The sequence below is a fragment of the Pelodiscus sinensis genome, chromosome 1 (assembly GCF_049634645.1).
Source record: "Pelodiscus sinensis isolate JC-2024 chromosome 1, ASM4963464v1, whole genome shotgun sequence".
NCBI lineage: Eukaryota > Metazoa > Chordata > Testudines > Trionychidae > Pelodiscus > Pelodiscus sinensis.
This window is the reverse complement of record NC_134711.1, coordinates 292,580,597-292,600,067: the sequence shown is the minus strand read 5'-3', so window position 1 is coordinate 292,600,067 and position 19,471 is coordinate 292,580,597. Positions and strand designations below refer to the sequence as shown.

The 19,471-nt window shown below is 42.9% G+C and overlaps 1 protein-coding gene across 1 annotated transcript in view; it reads left to right on the top strand.

Annotated features, from left to right (window-relative positions):
• Positions 1-19,471, top strand: part of COG6 (component of oligomeric golgi complex 6) — a 79,666-nt gene that overhangs the window by 19,953 nt on the left and 40,242 nt on the right. The window contains exons 5-8 of the mRNA XM_075919116.1: positions 6,089-6,200; positions 7,317-7,399; positions 7,677-7,747; positions 7,866-7,959. Of these exons, the coding sequence (XP_075775231.1) occupies positions 6,089-6,200; positions 7,317-7,399; positions 7,677-7,747; positions 7,866-7,959 (360 nt within the window). The remainder of the gene's footprint in view (positions 1-6,088; positions 6,201-7,316; positions 7,400-7,676; positions 7,748-7,865; positions 7,960-19,471) is intronic.

Below are 19,471 nucleotides of genomic sequence, written 5' to 3'. Positions count from 1 at the left end.
GGATTTTTTTTATCCAGAGTTAACTTTTGAAAGGAAGCATTGTATCTTTCATAGCAATATAGTATTTTCATTCTCTCTGTATGCTGTACATGCTCAGCACACCATTTAAAAATTATCTTCCATTGTTAGGAGGGCCTGAAAAACTGTGCCAAGCACTAGACAAATGTTTTGAACTATGTCATATACAAAAGAGATGCTTCTTTGTCTAATTTTTGCTGCTGCACATACCTTATGTATTGCTAACATACACATTAGCAATATCTTTAATTGTGCTTACTTGCTGTAGTCTGCTGAATTGATGGCTCTTCGAACTATAATGCTAATTTCCAAATTTTTTTAACTACATAGTTTACATGTATGCTATTGTTCAAGAAAATATACACATTTCAAAAACCTGTGACTTCATATCAGTGCTGTACACTCCCATATGGAGGATGTTGTTTCATTTTACAATCTTCTGCTCTCTAGGCGCTAGAATCTGTCAACCTTATTTATGTTGAAGTCAGTGCAGCTGCTTTCACAATAAAGTGCTAGTCAATATAAGTAGACATGGAAGGATTAAATTTTTGTCAGTGAGCATCTATTTCATAGTTCACTAGAACCCAACAAAATATTTCCATTGTTAATTGAGTTTTACAAATAGGCAAAGCTAAGGATGTTATGTTAAATTGCGGTTATCTGGCTAATCATGTAGTTGATACAATTTGTATCGACTACACGACTAGTTAGTTGATATGGGGCCATTCTGCAAAGCTTCAGTGTGGAAAGCTCCCAGAGATGGCTGGAGCTTGAACTGAGTAGTCCTGGCTCGTGCTGGCTCCAGTAGCCACCTGCGCTACGGCTCTGCATTTTAAATGTAGTAAGAGCTGCTGGGCAGAGGTATAGCGTCCTGGACCAGCACAAGTCAGGACTGCTCTGTCCCATCTTGCGCCGAGCCCAGAAGTCCCTATTTGTGGTGGCCAGGGGCTGCTGCCAGAGTAGCCTCTGTGCTGCCAACCCCAGTAGCAGTGAACAGGGGCTGCTGTCAGAACAGCCTCTGCCTATGATAGAGGCAGTGCGTGGGGGGAGGTGGGTGAAACAGGGAGCACTGTGGAAAAAGTACTGCTTGGGGGGAACCGGCTTTTAAGCTGGCTCCCCTCAGCACCGGCTCCTGTTTCCTCCTCCCCTTGCTGCCTGTGATAGAGGCAGTGAGGGAGTGGGGGGGAGGGAGTAGTCGGGTACTCCACTCGACTACAGGCCATCCTCGCTATAAGTCCAAGATAAGTTGTTTTACTATAAGTTCACGTTTTTTGGAATGTAAAGCAGGGAATTTTTTTCCCACGGCTGGCTTCCATTTGCACAAATTGTTTTTGATTTGTGTGTGTGTGCAAGACTTCAGAGTGGGGAATGGGAGGACTTACAACGCATCAGTTCCTACAAGCATCAATGACTAGTGTGGAACAGATGTATATGAGGGCAATTTATAGTGGGCACATCCAGTACTCACTAACATCCCTAGGCAAAGCAAGGAACATGCTGTTAGAGAACCTTTCAGCGTCAAAAACTAGTGATTTAGGCTTTTTTAACTAGGTTTGTTACAAATGGACTAAAGAATGAATGGTAAGAACAGTTATATGTTCATTTAAGGATATTTGGATATGTGATGTTGACAAGTTGTTTTCAGTGGTTTATGAAATTTTAAATTTAATTAAACCTCCCCATAATTTCATGCCACTGTGGAAACGTAACTAGATAAAAATTGAGGAAAGGTGTTTAAAACATACAACACTATTATCCATGGAAATGATAAAAAAGTAAAAACCAAATTCTGCCAAGCCTATATATAAGTAAGGCATAATCTGGTTCTGGACCTAGATTTAAGCAACTAACTTAAATCCCTTGGAAAGGAAAGAGGTCCTTTGTTACACACAGTCCTTTAAAGAACAGCTTTAACATATTTTGGAAGCCTAGCTATGATCTAGGAAAAGGACGTGTAATGTAGAAAGGGATTTTAACTACTTCAAGTAAGTTATCCGTGGCATGTCAATCTGGTTAACAAAATAAATAAGCAACAGGATTTTAACGGAAATTAAATACACAAACTTACAGAATCTTTGTTTTAATCATTTTCTGCTATAATCCAATTGGTATATTGTATAAGATAAAACATTGCTGCCACCTAGAGGCTCTTGCATATTTTGCTGCATACATTGTGCAGCACTGATATTCAACAACCCAAATCTTTGTTGTACTGCATGTTGCATTAGTCTGTGTTTTACTAAATTTATTTCATTATTGTGAGATTTCAAAGTGGGTCAGTTTGTGGTTCAGTTAGACTGTCACCAAGAACATACTGAATCTAAAGTGAATATGAAGTGCAGCATCACTCCTGATCAGGGTGACCACCCTGAAAGGATTAGGAATGTAAGCGACTAGTTGAATACCTCATAAGCAAATGCTTATCAGGTAGTTCAGTAGGAACTTGACTAGTTGCTTTGTCTCCCTTGCTGCCTCTTAAAAGCCAGTTCCCTCCAGCATTGTCTTGGCAAGAGGCAGGAGGTAGCGGGGAAACGGTGCAAGCGGGGATTGTAACAGTCCCACTTGCACCAGTTCTGTTGCTGTTCCTTTCCCTTTGAAATGTTCAAGAGCCACCTGCGATCCTTGTACATTTCAAAGGAAGAGGCATAGAGGGGAATCCCTGCCAGAGGGCACTGCTTCCGTCCCTGCTGGCATGGGTTCCTGCTGCCTCTCTCCCTTTGAAATATACAAGAACTGTGGGTGGCTCCTGTACATTTCAAAGGGGGAGAGGCAGTGAACTTGCTGTGTCGCTCCCTTTAAAATGCACAGGAGCCGTGGGTAACTCTTGTACATTTCAAAGGGAGAAGCACAGCGGGATAGCAAGCACCCCCCTTATTGACTAATTGAGTAGTCAGAAATTCCATCGACTACTCGATCAGCTGATTAATCAAAATTTAACATCCCTACTGCTAAGTAATCTGCTGATTTGAGACTTTGTGGATTATATAGGTAGACTTCCCAGAGTATTGATGTGGAACAGATACCATACTGCTGGAAATGCCAACTCTTAGATGAAATATAAAGCAGAAATCCTTACTGCTTTCTGTAACTGGAGATGCCACCACTCCAATAATTAATTAATATTGTGGTCAAATTCCAAATATATTTGCATAGTTTGGCTTGGTTCTTTTATGCAGTTTTGGTTTGTTTGCTACCCTAAATAATTTTGTAGTGTTGCTGCACACTGTTAGCTGCTTTTTTCACTGGAGGTCATGTTTCAGTAGTGAATTGAATTATTCCTGTATATCCATTGTCTCCCATACAACCGTATTTCAAGGCTTAATATTTACAAAACTCTCTGGGACTCACTGACCCTAGAGAAGAGCAAAATATGCTTGGTAGTCTCCTTTCTGTTAGTTCATTCCTACAGCTATGTTCTTTAGGTGTTTGTTTTTGTGATTTTACACATCTAGCTTACAGTTCTCTCTTGCCCAAGCTAGTAAGTAAGGGTATGTCTAGACTATATGCCTCTGCCGACAGAGGCATGTAAATTAGACTACCCGACATAGTCAATGAAGCAGGAATTTAAATATCCCCTGCTTCATTAAAATAAAAATGGCCATCGCGCTGTCCCGGCTCAGCTGATCGTCGGCACAACGCGGCAGTCAAGACACGGATCGGTTGGCAAGCAAAGCCTTTGCTGACTGATCCTGTAAACCTCGTTTCACGAGGCATAAGGGATCGGTCGGCAAAATATTTCCTCATCAACTGATCCGTGTCTTGACTGCCGCATTGTGCTGACGATCAGCTGAGCTGGCACAGCGCGGTGGCCATTTTTATTTTAATGAAGCGGGGGATATTTAAATCCCTGCTTCATTGACTGTCGGGTAGTCTAATTTACATGCCTCTTTTGGCAGAGGCATGTAGTCTAGACATACCCTAAGTTCTTCAACTTCAACTTTCCTGGATAGCTTAAAATAGATTATATTTTATTAAATGCTAGAAGCTGTACTCAGTGTTACTCATGTCCTTCAGGGCAGTGAGCTTCCAATATGTGGAGGTGCAGAGTTGGGGCAGGGTTTTGGGTATGTGAGGGGCTCAGGGCAGGGTGTGTGTGTGTGTGTGTGTGTGTGTGTAGGAATCAGGGCAGAGGGCTGGCAGGTGTGGGGCTGCTGAAGGGTGAGGGTGGGAGTACAGGAGACAGGGTAAAGGGTGAAGGGCTAAAGCAGGGGATGGGAAGTGGGGGGGGGGGGCTCAAGGCAGGGAACGCAGGATTCAGGGCAGTGGAGCTCAGGTCAGGGAGCTGAGAAGTTGGGAGGGGGGCTTTCTGGAGCTGCCCATGGTAGCGGGAGATGGTGCTGCTCTGATGGCAGCTTCTCCTTGGTCCCGGGGCTACACTGCCCTGGTGAATCCTTCAAGAGCAGGGCTGCCTGCCCCAGCTGGTGACTCCTCATAGGGTGTGTTGGGAGGAGGGGATTGCACTGCTCAGCCTCCCTGCCTGGCCCTCTAGCAGCTTCTCACGGGGCAAGGGAGGGCCAGTGCTTGCCTGCCTAGACACCCTGTCAGCTACTTATGGGGGGAGGGGTCTGCCTCCCCTCCCCACTGGTGTGGCTCCTCACAGGGTGGGGAGATTGGTGCTGGGATGACTGCCCTTGGGCCAACCAGCAGGAGGTACTAATGGGGGGGGGCAGGGAGCTGGGGCTGGGCTTCCTCCAGCCAGATGGGTAGGAGAGGGCAGGTGCGTTCTTGTTGGGGGGGTGCTGCTGGCCAGCAGGGCCCTCCCATGCATTGCTGTGGCTGGGAGCTGGCAGCCCCACATGGGGGGCCAAATGGTGCTGGAGCAGCCCTCCGCCTGTGGTGGTTATCTTAACTCTTAAATTAAAGCATGGTCATGGTTTGGTAGTGGCAGGAAATGGGATCTACCTGGAATGGGACTGTTTTCCTTAACGCAGAATGGGAGGGAGCTGTTGTGCCCACTGGAGCTACAGCAGCCATGGAGAGGCACTTCTCTCCTGGCCCCAAACTGCTGCTGTGAGAGTGTGCTGGGGGAATCCTCTCTATCCGGGGACGACTTTAACCCTCATTCCCAGGCCCACCCCAGAGAAATGATTTAAATGAAGCAAAAGAAAAACGAATTGAATTAGTGACTTGAGCAACATCAAGTAAATCTTCTGGTAATTTACTTCCCTGGAACGCTTATCTTCCAGAACTCGATTAAAAATTTGAGGGTGTGTTCTTTGGGCACTGAGGTGCTATGTCTTTCCTTTCCATTGGAGGTTTAGCGTCTGGAACCATGCATTTTGCATTGACATTATCATCTTTTCCAGCCTTCCTTCAGACACCTCGTATATGCTTGGTCAATAGAACTTGTGTAGAGCATATGTCTAGAATTCTGGAATGTGGATTCTTTGCTCAAGTTTAGCACAATTGCCCAGTCATGTACAGTGTAACTAAACCTGCTGTGTACATTCATTGCCTTGCATTTTTGCCCCAATGTGCACACAGATACTACCTGCTCAGATACTTTTTTTCATTTAATTCCCTGTGAGATTTACCATAAGGGGCAAGGGAAACAATGGTATATGGGTAGTATGTTTTTGATGGTACAGTATATAGAATTAGTTAATTACTTCTGATTCTGTTTGCTTAAATAGAAATTGAATTGGCTCTCCAGAAAAGAGGATTAATTGATGTATCAGTTGGTGCAGTTCTAGTATTCTGAAGGTTTAGGCAGACTTCACTTTCTTGGTGAACTTCATGAAAGGAAATGACAGGCATATATTGAACTATGGAAGTGTGGCTACCTATGCCAGATAATCTATAATATAAATGCTAATTTAATTATTTTAATAGCTGTCTTTTACTTTTAAATACATGGCTCACATTGTCAAGTAAAACCAATGAAGATTTTGTGTGACCTTTGTAGATACTTACATTGTAACACCATGTATAATTGTCAGAGGGCAAGATTGCATTATTAGAAGGGAAGAGAGCATTGATTTATAAAATACTAATGTTTTCAAAGCTCAGTGCATGCTAAATAAGTTGGACATAATATAAAATACTAATATCCTTGAAACTTTTATTACAGTCAAAGACTAGAAATGAAAGCACAAGTTGTAGGTGCTTTCATAGAAAAATTCCAGCTGACCCCAGATGAAATGAACCTCCTTCGAGGCACAAGAGATGGCCCAATTACTGAGGTAACTAATAATGTATTATAAGTTTTCTACTGAGCTAATACACAACAAATTGATATTTTAATGTTGTATTTCTCCTCCTATTTCAACAGAATTTTTTAAAGTCTCATATTCTTTATTTTTAGTTTAAAATTCTTTCTTGATCATATAAACAGCTGTTCATGATGCTTTCACATCATGTAGTACCACTATTGTGTGTATATATTTTGCTTGGCTACCACAATATAGAAATTGTTTACATTGATTTAAAGTAGGACTTTCCCTCTTTGTTTCATTTATTGTTGTTTGAAATATTAGGTGCTGACTCATTTATTTTTGGTCACCTTCTAAACTAAGCTATTAAATATATTGATATGTTTTTGCTTAAAAAAGCACATTGTTCTATGGCAAAAGCAATTAAAATATCCAGAGTGTATATTTAATAGCTTTTATTATTTTAGTTACATGGAAACTTTCATTGAAATTCAGAATACCTGCTGAGACTCAGTATCTCATTTCCACAGACATCCTGTTAGCAGTCAGAGTATTATTAAGCATGGAGCAGAAAGCAATAAACAATACTAATGAAAGCACAAATGAAAACATGTTAAATGATCATGATCATATGTGTTAAAATACCAAATATTAGAAACATTCGAGTTATGATAGAAAGCAGTAAGTTCAAAATGCAGAATTTTTCATAAAACAGTTTTCACAAATGTTTACTTCTCAAGAGCCTACTAAAACACTGAGTCTTTTATATTGATTTAATTGGATTTTGGATTAGACCCTAACCCGGTGCAGGCGATAATTTTTGCCAGGGGTCACTCCATAAATTTTGGTAAGTGGTCAGGGGCTGTCTCTGTGGCCCTTGAAGGCGTGGGGATAGGAGAAACGGAGAGATAGAGAAGAAGGGACAGGGGACAGTACCTGTGGTTTTGATTGTTACAAGGCTGCTGTGAGATCACATGTGAAAGTGACATTTGCCCAATTGTATATGCCAATTCATCCAAAACTGCTGATTCCTAATATCAAAATAGTTGTCGGTGCAACCACCAGTATAGCATTTTAATATGGTTATTAAGTTTATTTTTATTTAAAAACTGGAAATGCTTTAAATCATGAATTTCATTTTTAAAGGATTTTTTCAAGGCATTAGGAAGAGTAAAGCAAATTCATGATGATGTTAAGATTCTTCTTCGTACAAACCAACAGAGAACAGGGTGAGTTTGATTTGAATAACTGAGTAGTCGTTTAATAGTTAAAACAGTAACTGTATGGAGATGCCCTGTTTGTTCTTTCAGATGATGACAGAAGGTCTGTAAATCTAACAATGTACACATAAATATAACAAGTCTCAGAGAAGTAGCTGTGTTAGTCTATAACTTTAAAAACAATGAACAGTCCTATAGTTCATTTTGAAATATCCTTGTTTTTATAATGCTGACTTTTAAATTATATGCTTCTATGAACATCTAATAACATACTTTTATTTTGTAGCCTAGAAATTATGGAACAGATGGCTTTGCTCCAAGAGACTTCTTATGAACGACTTTACAGATGGGTTCAAAGTAGGGTTACACTTTTTTTGTTTTTGTTTTTATGATTTAAATTTAGTTATTTTTAAATAACACCATCTTACTGTCTAAATAGCAGAGGTTTATCTGATATTGTATTGCTTTTTTATAGGTGAATGTAGGACTTTGACACAAGAATCATGTGACATTTCTCCAGTTCTTACCAAAGCCATGGAAGCCCTGCAGGAGAGACCTGTTTTGTATAAGTAAGTAAACATTTGTGATCATTTCTAACACATGAAAGGTTATCTTTTCTTCTATTAGTAAATAGATCCATTCCAAGTCTGTAACACAGGTACATCATACCTGTAAAAACAATGGTAACAAACATCATGATTATTAGTCTGACATCAACATTGAAGAAAAGCATGGTTTAGTATCTCTAAACTTCCTGTATCTTGTTTGTGTAATCACTGTACAAGAATTCTCACTACTGGTCTTCTGCAAATGGTTTTATTTCCAATAAAATGTTCAAATGTTTATTTCAAATAAAATAAAATGTTATTTTTTTCCAGTTATACTTTCATCCAATTAAATTGTGAGTGTGTGCTCTCATTTAAGAGTTGTTTTTGTTTGTTTTATTTGGTTTAGTGGGGCTAGTATAGGTTTCAAGTTATCCAGTTACCCCATTTATTTATGGAAAATAAAAATTTGCCAAATCATACTAAATTTTATCAAGAGTCTATCAATACTGATAGTAGTTTCTATTATGCAAAATATAATAGTCTATTAAAAGCATTGTATTAACTATATGCTTTTTTCATATAAAGAAGACACTTGAAGATGTTAGGTCTTCTTGTTCAGTGCATTACTTTAAAAAAGTTGAAGTAAAACTAGTGTGTGTGGTTTAAAATGGAGATCATCTGAATTTCCTGAATTATTAGCAACTCCCAATCAAGGCCTCAGCCAGGATTTACAGGATTTGATTCAAAGTGCACAAGTACATTTCTTTACTGGTATTAATGGGGATCAAGGTGAATTGTGTGTTCTCCCCCAGATTTCCATCTTTCTCATATAACCTTCTCTGCTGGTCTATGCTCAACATTTCTCACCAACACAGAAGTTAATTCCATGCTTTTTCTAACTTTTGAATGCTTTAACTTTCTACCTTTAAAACTTTTAAAATATAAATGTTTGTTGTATAAAGGAAGAACTTTCTATTGACAACTGTAGACTCTATTATGTTCAACTTTTCCATTGTCATCAAGAAAACTTCATTTGTTCATTTCCTGCCCTACCGTAAATGGACTGGGCAAGCTATAATAACTTTATCTTTTATAGTGAATGATTAATTTATCAGAATTTTCTAACAGGACTTTTTAATCTAAATCCAGTTTGCTGATGACAAAAGTATTGACCACAAGGTGGCACTATCAGAGCTGTCTTTGTTTTTTCTTGGGCTGTTCATGTTCCCATGTTATGCTTTGTACTGCATTCAGCCAGGGTAGAGCAAAATAATTGTGTATCAAATTTTAAGCACACAATTAGTCACTCACTTTGACTTCAATATGACTACTTAAGTGCTGAAAGTTAGGTAGGGGCTTTTGTGCTTTGCTGAATTAAGGCCTTTGTGAGCAATATTGTGTGGCAGACCTAAAAAAAAAAATCACGCTTAATATCAAACACTTGAAATAACATCAGACATTCATTATCTTATACCAACTATTGTATTACTATGTTGTGACCTAAATGCAGTGTTAATTTTCAGTAATTATATGTAGATGTAGTTTGAAATGAAAGTAATTTTAAATAGAAATAAAAATTATTTCCGTCTCCTTTTAGCCCCCCAAAAGAGAATAATTTGTTTGGCGGTTAACAGATGCTTTACCATGCTAATTCCCTGTCATTTTAGTAGCACTTCTGCAGTATTTGCTGAATGGCAAGCCTGACTGGGACTATGTCAGCCTGGGAGGCAGTGGGACCGCAGTAAGCTGGGTGGCAGCAGTGGGGGCGCAGCAGCCTGGGCAGCGGTAGTGGCAGTGTGATTGGGGCTGCCTGCTGCCCAGCAGCAGGGCCAGGGCTATGGCTGCAGCAGCTCAGGAGGGGAAGCCAGCTGGGGTCGTGGCAGCCCGGCAGAAGTAGTGTAGACAGGGCCACGTGCTGTCCAGCAGTGGGGCTGGAGCTGCGGTAGCAGCAGCCAGATTGAGTGGTGTGCCACCTGGCAGTGGAACTGGGGCTGGCCAGCAGGCAGCTTAGCTGGGCTGAAGGAGTCAGCAGCTGGCTATGGGGCTGGTGTCAGGGACCTCCAGTTGTCTGGCAAATTCCCCTCACCCGAGACTGGTCTTGTCCTGAAGGTGCCAGACCAGGAAGGGTCAACCTGTACAAAGAACACAGTGTTGTATTTAAATGGTCCTACTTCAAAACCTTAGAAAAAGCAGTGATATGTTATTAACCTTTAGAGAAAGTTTCTGATCTTTGGTAATCCAGTACTACTGTCTGTGGGAAATATATTTCAGATATCATCTGAAGGTTCTGTATGGTCAAGTCAGATGTCTGATTTTGCTGTAAAATGTAGCAAATGAAAGAAATGGTTTTCTATAAATAAAAAGGTAAACACTTTCAAAACACCAATAGGGTGTTTTCATTAAATCTCAAAGAATAAATACTAATGCTTGCTTCAACTAAGAATTTCTAGATCTCTTCTAGAGACAATAGTAGGCTTACACAAAAAAGAAAAGAGGTGGTAGTTTGTGATATAATTTACTGGCTATAAAGCTTCTACCTAACTAGGAATAACATTTTAATTTATGTTCAGCTTTTTTGAGTGAGATAGCTCAACCTGTTGTAAAGACTATAACAAGTTTTCCTACAGATTAAGCAGTACATGAAGCTTGATCTGGCTAGTTGGGAAAGGGAGAGGAGGATTGAAAGTTGATTAAGCAGGATTTTACATCCGTAAGAGGGATCCCAGCCTGGCTTCTGTTCCCAGACCCATGTGGGGCTGCCAACTCTTGGCCCCATGCAGGGGCCTGGTGGGGCTGGAGCAGCCCTCCTCCTGCAGCAGCCATGGCCAAGGTAGGGGAGGGGCTATTTCTGGGCACCAGTTAATTGTTACCTGGTAAGCATCACCCGTTCACTGATTATCCGTTCACATCCTTAACTGCAAGTCAAGCTGGTAGTGCTGTTGAATGCAGTAGTCCAAGATACCACAACTGATCTGCAGCTAATCATCTGTACTGCTAATCAAATCACTGTGTAACTTGAGTATGGTTTTGAGTTAGACTGGCTCAAGTGTGTGCTAACTTGAGCTAAGTGTGCTTTTAAATAGGTAGGAAATTATTATAGCATTTTATTTAAATGTGTTTCAAGAGTAGCAATAATGTCTGTCATTATTGTAGTATTTTATGCCACAAAGGTTGCAATGAAAAAATGTGTTCAAATTAGTTGTAAAATCAATGTATTCTGGAAACATCAGTATTTTAGATATTTCATTTCTTGTGCGTGTTTATTATATTTTAAAATTGAGAAATACTTAAACATTTTACACTTTTTATTTTATTTTTGATTAATTGGGAGGCCAGTGAGATGGCAAACAAAGGAGAAAATGTACATAAATTGATACTATGTTATGGTGATTTGAATTGAAGGGTATATTTTTTACTCTTTTTTTTTTTTTATTTAAAACAAACAAAACCCCCACAGCCATTCTTGTAAATAACCTAGTAGTGGAACCAACACTTCAAAAGTGTTCAAAGCTGGTATTGTCCTCCTTGATGAGATTTTCAAAGATTTAAACACTGCTGTCGTGCAAACTGAAAACAGCTGTGTTTATAGAAAACTTGTCCTTACATTTTAATATAGATTCTTCCTCAGACGAACAGCAGTTGGGAAAATCAGTAAGAGGCAACAGTAGAAAACATCTTCAATTTTGCTTTTAATGTTTTGGGGTTTGCTAACTAAGTTTAATAAAATGTAATAGCACTACTGACCTACAATTCACTTCCTGGAATTTCAGTCTGTCCAGAGCAACTGAAATAAATGCTTCATCTGGATCTTCACTTCCTCCCCCCAACTAGAATAAAAACAAATTTGAAAAGCGTGGTTTTGTAGATGACTCATGAGCAGCCACAGCAAGATGAGACATTTCCCTGCTGATTTGTTTTAAGGTTTTCTCCACCTTGTTCCCTCCCCCATCTGTAATTATAGCTCCACTGGGAATTTGGCCTATTGTTGGAGGAGAAGCTAAAAGAATCCAAATACTATTTTCCTTTTCCATAATGAATACTTATTATAAAGCTGTAGTAAAGACTCCATTTAGAGTGCAGATAATAATTATTGCTGAATTTTTATACAATACAGAATTATGTTATAATTATATTGTATTCTATTGAAGGGAAAAGAGGGAACATTTATTTTCTGTTTCCCCTTGCAAACATAATTGTCAATGTGATGTTACAGTTCCCAAAACCAATGTGAACAAAATTAAAAGACCTTATCAATTGCCATATCATCATGATTTTATTGCTTGGAAAAAGAATCAATTTGGGTCATGAAAACACCTCTGGCCTTGTGCTATTTTTTTTTTTTCAAGAGAGGGCACCACTGTCCCTGTTTTGTGGGCAATACTCTTTTGAGTACCAACATTCATTTAAAAATACAGCTTTCACTTGATTCATCAAGCAGAAACATGGGTTTTGTTTTTTAACAATAGCTGGCAAGCAGACTTAATTTTGAGGTAAAAATACAATGGATTATGCAAACATTTAAGTACAGGTTGAATCTCTCTGGTCTAGCAACATCCATGGTCTGGCATGACTTTAGTTTACTTGATATCCACTTATCATGGGTGTGGACAAGTTCTTCTTGTGGTGATGTCCCTTTGTGTGCTCCAGTCTTGGTGACGGGTCATCCCTGGAGCTGCAGTTTGGAGCTTTTCTTAGCAGTTGTCAGTCGGGCCACACATGCACTGAAGGAGGTTTGCCAACTTGCATGCATGGCCCAATTTCTCCTCTCTCCCCACTCCTCCCTCCCACTACAGTTCCTTGCTAACCACCCTTGGTTGCAGATCAAGCTCCTCTCTCACCTCAAGCATTCACTCTCTTCAAACAGGAGAGAAGAAACAAACAGACGACCAAAACAACAACAGAAAAGAACCACACTACTACAATGCCAGGTTCTCAGGGCTTTAAGAAGTACTGCCAGTGTAATGACCCCAAGCTTGCCTTGGATGGGGATGATGGTCTGTATATGCTCTTTGTGGGAGTCGCATGCCCCATAAAAATGCGATCACTGCTGGAGCCTTACAACAAGGGCTAGAAAGGACCAGGAGCTTCGGCTCTGTATGATTCTTTTTGAGTGGGCTCTGAAGCCCTCTTTAAACCCAGGGGACCTGCCGAAACATAGTTCTGTGTCTCCCTCGTCTCACAAACATCTCAAGGCGAGGGTTTCCCTGGTGAGATCATTGCCTCTGAACCGCTCCCACAGTCTGGCCAGCAGGGATGTGCCATGTACCACAGCCAACTTGGTGCCGAGGGCTTTAACGTGCGCAGCTGCGACGACACCCTGCGCTCGCTCTCAGCCAGCACGTTCATTGTTGGCGCCAAAGAGATCATGCTGGCAAGCCCCAGCACTGCCGCATGTGGCGCTGCAACACTCGGCACTGGGAAAGAGCGGGAAACTGCCTGTCAGACAGCCCCATGAGTCTTTGGCACAGCCTTCTGCTACGCTGACATCAGTGCAGATGACATCTCCAGATGCTGCAGCACAGGTGCAGCTGTCTATCCACACCGAGCAAGCTGAAGACATTCATGCTTTATCATCTGAAGTTGAGAGTACTCAGCCCCTTTGCCACTGCTGTGCTGTGCTCTCCCTGTCTATCTCCCGGCTATATTAAGTCTCCGTTATTACATAAAAACGCTGGAGTCGCTGATTATGTTCAGAGGAGCATTTTCTCCTCACAACATTCCTCTCTTGCTACATCTCATCATTTCCACCATTACCATGAGGGACCATACCACCCACAGTGGTACCCTGACTGACATTTTCTGCCTCCCCATTATCTGCACCAGTGGGCCCCATGGAAGTATTGGAAACCCCGCAGGCACCAATCTGTGGCGCCTATTTGTGTCACCAAAGAGGCTTCCATACCCTTTTGAATACTGCAGAATTGGAAGATGAGGAGGAGAGTCAGATTCCCCACAAGCACATTGACAGCAAGCCCTGCAGCTTTCCTCAGAGGATGATTTATCCTCATCTCCCAATGAGGCTGTAATACCAGGAGGTACCATTCTACTGATGACTTGAAACAATTTCAGGAACTTTTAAAAAGAGTGGCCACTACTCAGGAAGTTCAGCTTCAGGAGATAAAGGAGAGACAGCATTGTCTCCTAAAGAACATCCATCTCTCCTCGCAGGGAAGAATTACATTACCAATTGAAGCAATAATGGATATATCAGACATCATTTGGCAGACACTTGCCTCCATCCAGCCAACTTATAAAAAAGGCCAACAGGAAATATTTCATCCCTCCTAGGGACTTGGACTTTCTATTTCCCCCTTCCCAGCCAAACTCTTTGGTGGTGGATGCAGCAAATCAATGCTCAAAAGCTCCTCAACTCAAGTCGCAACCAATGACAAAGAATATAAAACAACTAGACATATTTGGCAAAGAGAGATATTCCTCTGCCACCTTGCATCTCAGAATAGCGAACTACTCTGCGTTGCTAGCTAATCATGACTTTGACAATTACTCCAAGCTGGCCAAGCTGATGGGGCACCTTCCCAACTCTTAAGAGGCCCATCGTCAGGGCAGTAATTCATGAGGGGCATACCAGCACCTGCATGGCACTACTACCGATAGAAGTAGCCAACACAGACGTAATAGACGTAGCCAACACAGCGGCAAGAGTGACAGCCACAGCGGTGGTGATGAGGAGAGCCTCCTGATTGCGTGCTGTAGGTGTGCCCAGGGAGCTTCATATGAAGGTGGAGGATCTCCCTTTTGACAAACAAAAAGCTGTTGGCTGCTAACACAGATGAGATCCTGCATAGCAATAAAAATTCTTGCACAACTGTTCGCACCCTTGGAATGTACACTCCACCATACCAGTGAAAGAGAGACACTTCATACAACAGGAACAAAGACATTTACTACAACTGGCTTCAACGTAAACCATATGACTACAATAAATCCAGGCAGAGGCCTCCGAGGAAGTGCCCACCTCAATCACGCTCCTCCAGCTCCCAGTCCTCCAAACAGGAAATTTGAAATCTTGGTTGAGAATCTGCCCAACGTCCCCATCCATCCAGTGAGAATAAGCCAGAAGCACTTGTTCGACTACAGGATGTGTCCCTTTTTCCATCATTGGGACTTTATAACATCAGGCCAGTGGGTGCTAGAAATCATCAGTACAGGTTACACTATCCCCTTCACTTCACTTCCCCACACCTCGCCTCCCTTCCCCATCCCGCTTCGAGGACCCCTCTCATGAGATCCCTCAGCCAAGAAATCAATCAGCTCCTCCAACTAGGAACAATAGAGAGGATCCCTGATCCATACCAGAGAAGAGGGTTTTATTCAGCTTACTTCCTGATCCAAAAGCATACAGGGAGCTATTTTAGATCTCCGGAAGCAAAACAAATTCCTGCGGAAACAGCATTTCAAAATAGTTACGCTGGCTTCAATTATTCCTGCACTGGATAAAGGGGGCTGGTTCACAGCCCTTCACCTGCAAGATGCATACTTCCACGTCGCAAAATATCCATCCCACAGGTGTTACCTCTGCTTCATTGTGGGGGAGGAACATTTTCAATACGTCGTCCTTCCTTCTGGCCTATCCTCTGCCCCTCGAGTCTTTTCAAAGGTCCTTGCAGTAGTGATAGCCTATCTTCGTCAACAGGGAATCATCATCTTCCAATATCTCGACTACTGCACCATTAAAAAGGCTACACACAAGCAGAGATATCCAGTATGATCTCGAAGACCAGACATCTATTCGATCGCGTAGGTCTCCTTATAAACAAACAGAAGTCAATTCCAGAGCCTGTTGAAGATATCTAATTCATTGGCACTCGCTTCGATTCTATATCAGCTTTAGGCCTATCTACTGCATCAATGATTCACTGTGCTATGAGACCTAGTGACTACCCACTCCACCAACCTGTCTACTACTGTTCATATCTGCCTCTGTTAGGCCTCATGGCCGCTACTACATATGTGGTCCAATATGCATGGCTTCATTTCCATACCATGCAGTTTACATACCATCTCGACATCTACTCCAGAAGCCTATCACGATCCCCAAGCAAGTGGTGGACTTCCCCCTGCAACTCCTCACGGGGATTCCTTTCCTGCAACCTGAACAGTCAGTACAGATCACCATGGTCGCCTCACTGATAGGTTAGGGCACACACCTTCACCACCACACAGTGCAGGGCATACAGTTACCATGCAAGGCCATGTTGCACATCAGCCTTCTCAAGTTCAGAGCTGTCAGGAATGCGTGCAGGCATTTTGGATGGTAATGGATGGGGTGCACTGTACATATTCTGATGGACAATAAATACAACCACCATGTTCTATATAAATGGGCAGGGTTGCTCACGTCCCTAATCCCTCTGTACAGAACCCATGCATCTCTGGAATTGGTGCATCCATTATGGAGTCACCCTGAAGACATCACACCTACCTGGGATCAACAACGTCTGGGCAGATGCTTTAAGTTACAATTTGTCCATAGACCATCAGAGGGAGCTGCATCCAACAGTGACAGAATCCATCCTCCACAGATGAGGCTACCCAGAAGTAGATCTCTTTGCAGCCACAAACAATACCAAATGTTGCCGATTTTGCTCTTGAGCGGGACTGGGCAAGGGGTCCATGGGTGATGCATTCCTAATTGCCTGGACCTAATTGCCTGTATTATGCCTTTTTCCTAATCCCATTGATCCCCAAGATTCAGTTGGACAGGGCTTGAGTCATTTTAATAGCCCCGTTTTTGTCCAGGCAGGCCTGGTTCTTCAAGTAGTGTCCCCGTAGGTGCTCCACTGTTGGTGTCGGACTTGTCCTGGCGTTGCAGATCTGAGATCTTTTAGCAGTCATCTGCCAGACCACGCATGTGCATCGGTCGTCTCGCGGCTTTTCGCATCATTTCTGGTCACATGGTCCGGCTCCCGCCAGTTCCTCCTAACCGTCTTCGGGCGCAAACGGAGAGAGCTCCCTCTCATGTTAATCCTGTCTGGAATCGAGAGACAAAAAATTATAAATAGTTAGCAGTTGTTACCTAGTTAGTTAGCTAGTAGTTGTATATAATAGTTCAGCGCGTTTGCTTAAAAGAAAGAAAGAAAGAAAGAAAGAAAAACAAAAACGAGGACGTTCTTCATGAAGTCATGCCGGGATCACCAGGCTTCAAAAAGTGCGGCACATGCCATGATCTGATGCCCGCGTCTGACACGCATCGTGCATAAAGTGCTTGGGCGAGGGTCATATTCCCCAGAAATGTCCCCACTGCTTGAAGCTTACTGCTTGAGCGCGATGGGACTGGGAGATGCGGCTTTTTGATAAGGCGCTCCAGCCACAAACAGACTCCCCCAGCCCTTCATGATTGCTACCAGCAGCCAAACATCGTCCTTCTCTGAAGGCGATGCATTTTAAGAAACGGCCTTCTCGCTCTCACTCCCTGCCAGCAATCCGCATGAGCATGGGAGACAAACCTGGCACTTCAGGCACAACTACAATCTGCCGACAGAACAAACATAGCAAGTCCGCAGTTCGTCGGCACCAATCCCGGCACCAACAGTACAACCAGCACCAGCAACAGCCATGCAGCCCAGACCGGGATGAGCCTTACACCGGGACTGGAACCTCACATGGTGCCAACGGCACCATGCACATCAGCGACAACTCATGCGTCACCGGCTGCCCCGGCACTGATGAACCAGCCTGCACCAACTGCGGCACCATCATCCCACGCAACTCCCCAGGCGACACCAACTCCCACGTCGACACTGCCATCATCACCAAAACAACATTCTCCGGCACCGACCAAAGTGCATCGGAAAACACAAGTTACCGACCCCATTGCCAACAGGCTGTGTTCTCTCCTGTACCACCTTTACCTTCTCCAGTTCCATCAATCCGTTCAGGCCAATTTACATCCAGTATTCACCGATACTCACCAAGTGCCTCTCCTTCTCCTGGAAACTACCATCGGCACCGTTATCCATCATCCTCTTCGGTGCACTCACAGAGTAGATCCAGATCACCAAGGTTCCCCCACACTTTCCACCAGCTCCAGGTACCAAGAGATTTACAAATGCAGCCATCACCACAGATACGCCCCACACTATTATGACTGTTGGCATAGACACAGTCGTCATGACAGCTGTTATTCACAGTCACCGGACCTTACTTCATGCAAGTCACTGTTCTATCATCGGACACATGCGACCTGTGACAAAACTATCTCTCCCTCTCCCTCTATGGTGAGGCCACCACATCCACAGGAAACCAGCCAACCATAACACTTCAGTCTGAGCCAGAAGAGGGACATCTGTCAGACAGACATGAACCACAAGACTGTTCTCCTGCAGACATCTCTTCCTCTTCACCTGATGATGCTGTCTTCCCTGAAGACTCCTCACCCACGGACGACTTACGCCAATTTCAGGATCTGTTTAGAAGGATTGCCAATAGCCAAAAGGTGCAGCTATCAGAGGTCCAGCAGAAGCAGCACCATCTCTTAAGAAATCTTCAGCTCTCACAAACATCAAAGGTGGCTGGCTTTACCATTCGACGAAGCAATCCTAGAAATGACCAACGACATAGGGCAAACACCTGCCTCCACTCCAGCAACAAATAAAAAGGCCAACAAAAAGTATTTTGTACCGGCAAAAGGCATGGAGTTTTTATTTAACCATCCACAGCCTAACTCCCTTGTTGTCAACGCTGTGCAACAAAGAACCAAACCACCGCAATATAAAAACCCCTCTGGAGACCGGGATAGTAAGCATCTGGACCTTTTGGGGAGGAAGGTCTATTCATCGGCCACTTTAACATTGAGAATGGCCAATTATGCAGCATTATTGGCCAACCACCATTTTGATAATTATTCAAAATTAGTTCCCCTCCTCAAACACTTACCAGACACTAAGCATCAGGTACTCAAGACTGTTGTGCAAGAGGGTTATGCGGCCTCCCGATCGGCACTACACATCACCCTTGATACTGCGGATGCGGCAGCGTGGGCCACAGCCACATCAGTGGTCATGCACAGGGCCTTGTGGCTCCACATGGCAGTGGTGCCAAAGGAGCTTCAATCAAAGGTAGAGGATCTCCCTTTCGATAGGCACAGCCTGTTCGCTGAGAAAACTGACCAGGTGTTACACTCAGGTAAGGATTCCCGTACAACTCTTAGGATGCTAGGCATGTACACGCCACCCTACCGTTGCAAGCGATATACGCCTTACCAGAGACAGAGGACTTTCCCTTACTCGACACCACAGGTCAGACACTACGAACAGCAGCGCCCCAGGCAGCATCAACAGAGACGGAGGCCACAAGCCAACAAGCCATCTAATCCGCAAAACACCAGGCAGCAGGTTTGATGCATCGAACGAGGGATTGCAAGCCATTCCAATTTCAGTAGGCCGAGACATGACCACCAGACTCTTTCACCATCGTTTAAGGTCTTTTCAAAATCGTTGGGACGCTATAATCACAGACCAGACAATCTGATCGCATCAGGCTACAAATTCCATTGACTTCACCCCCTCCTCAT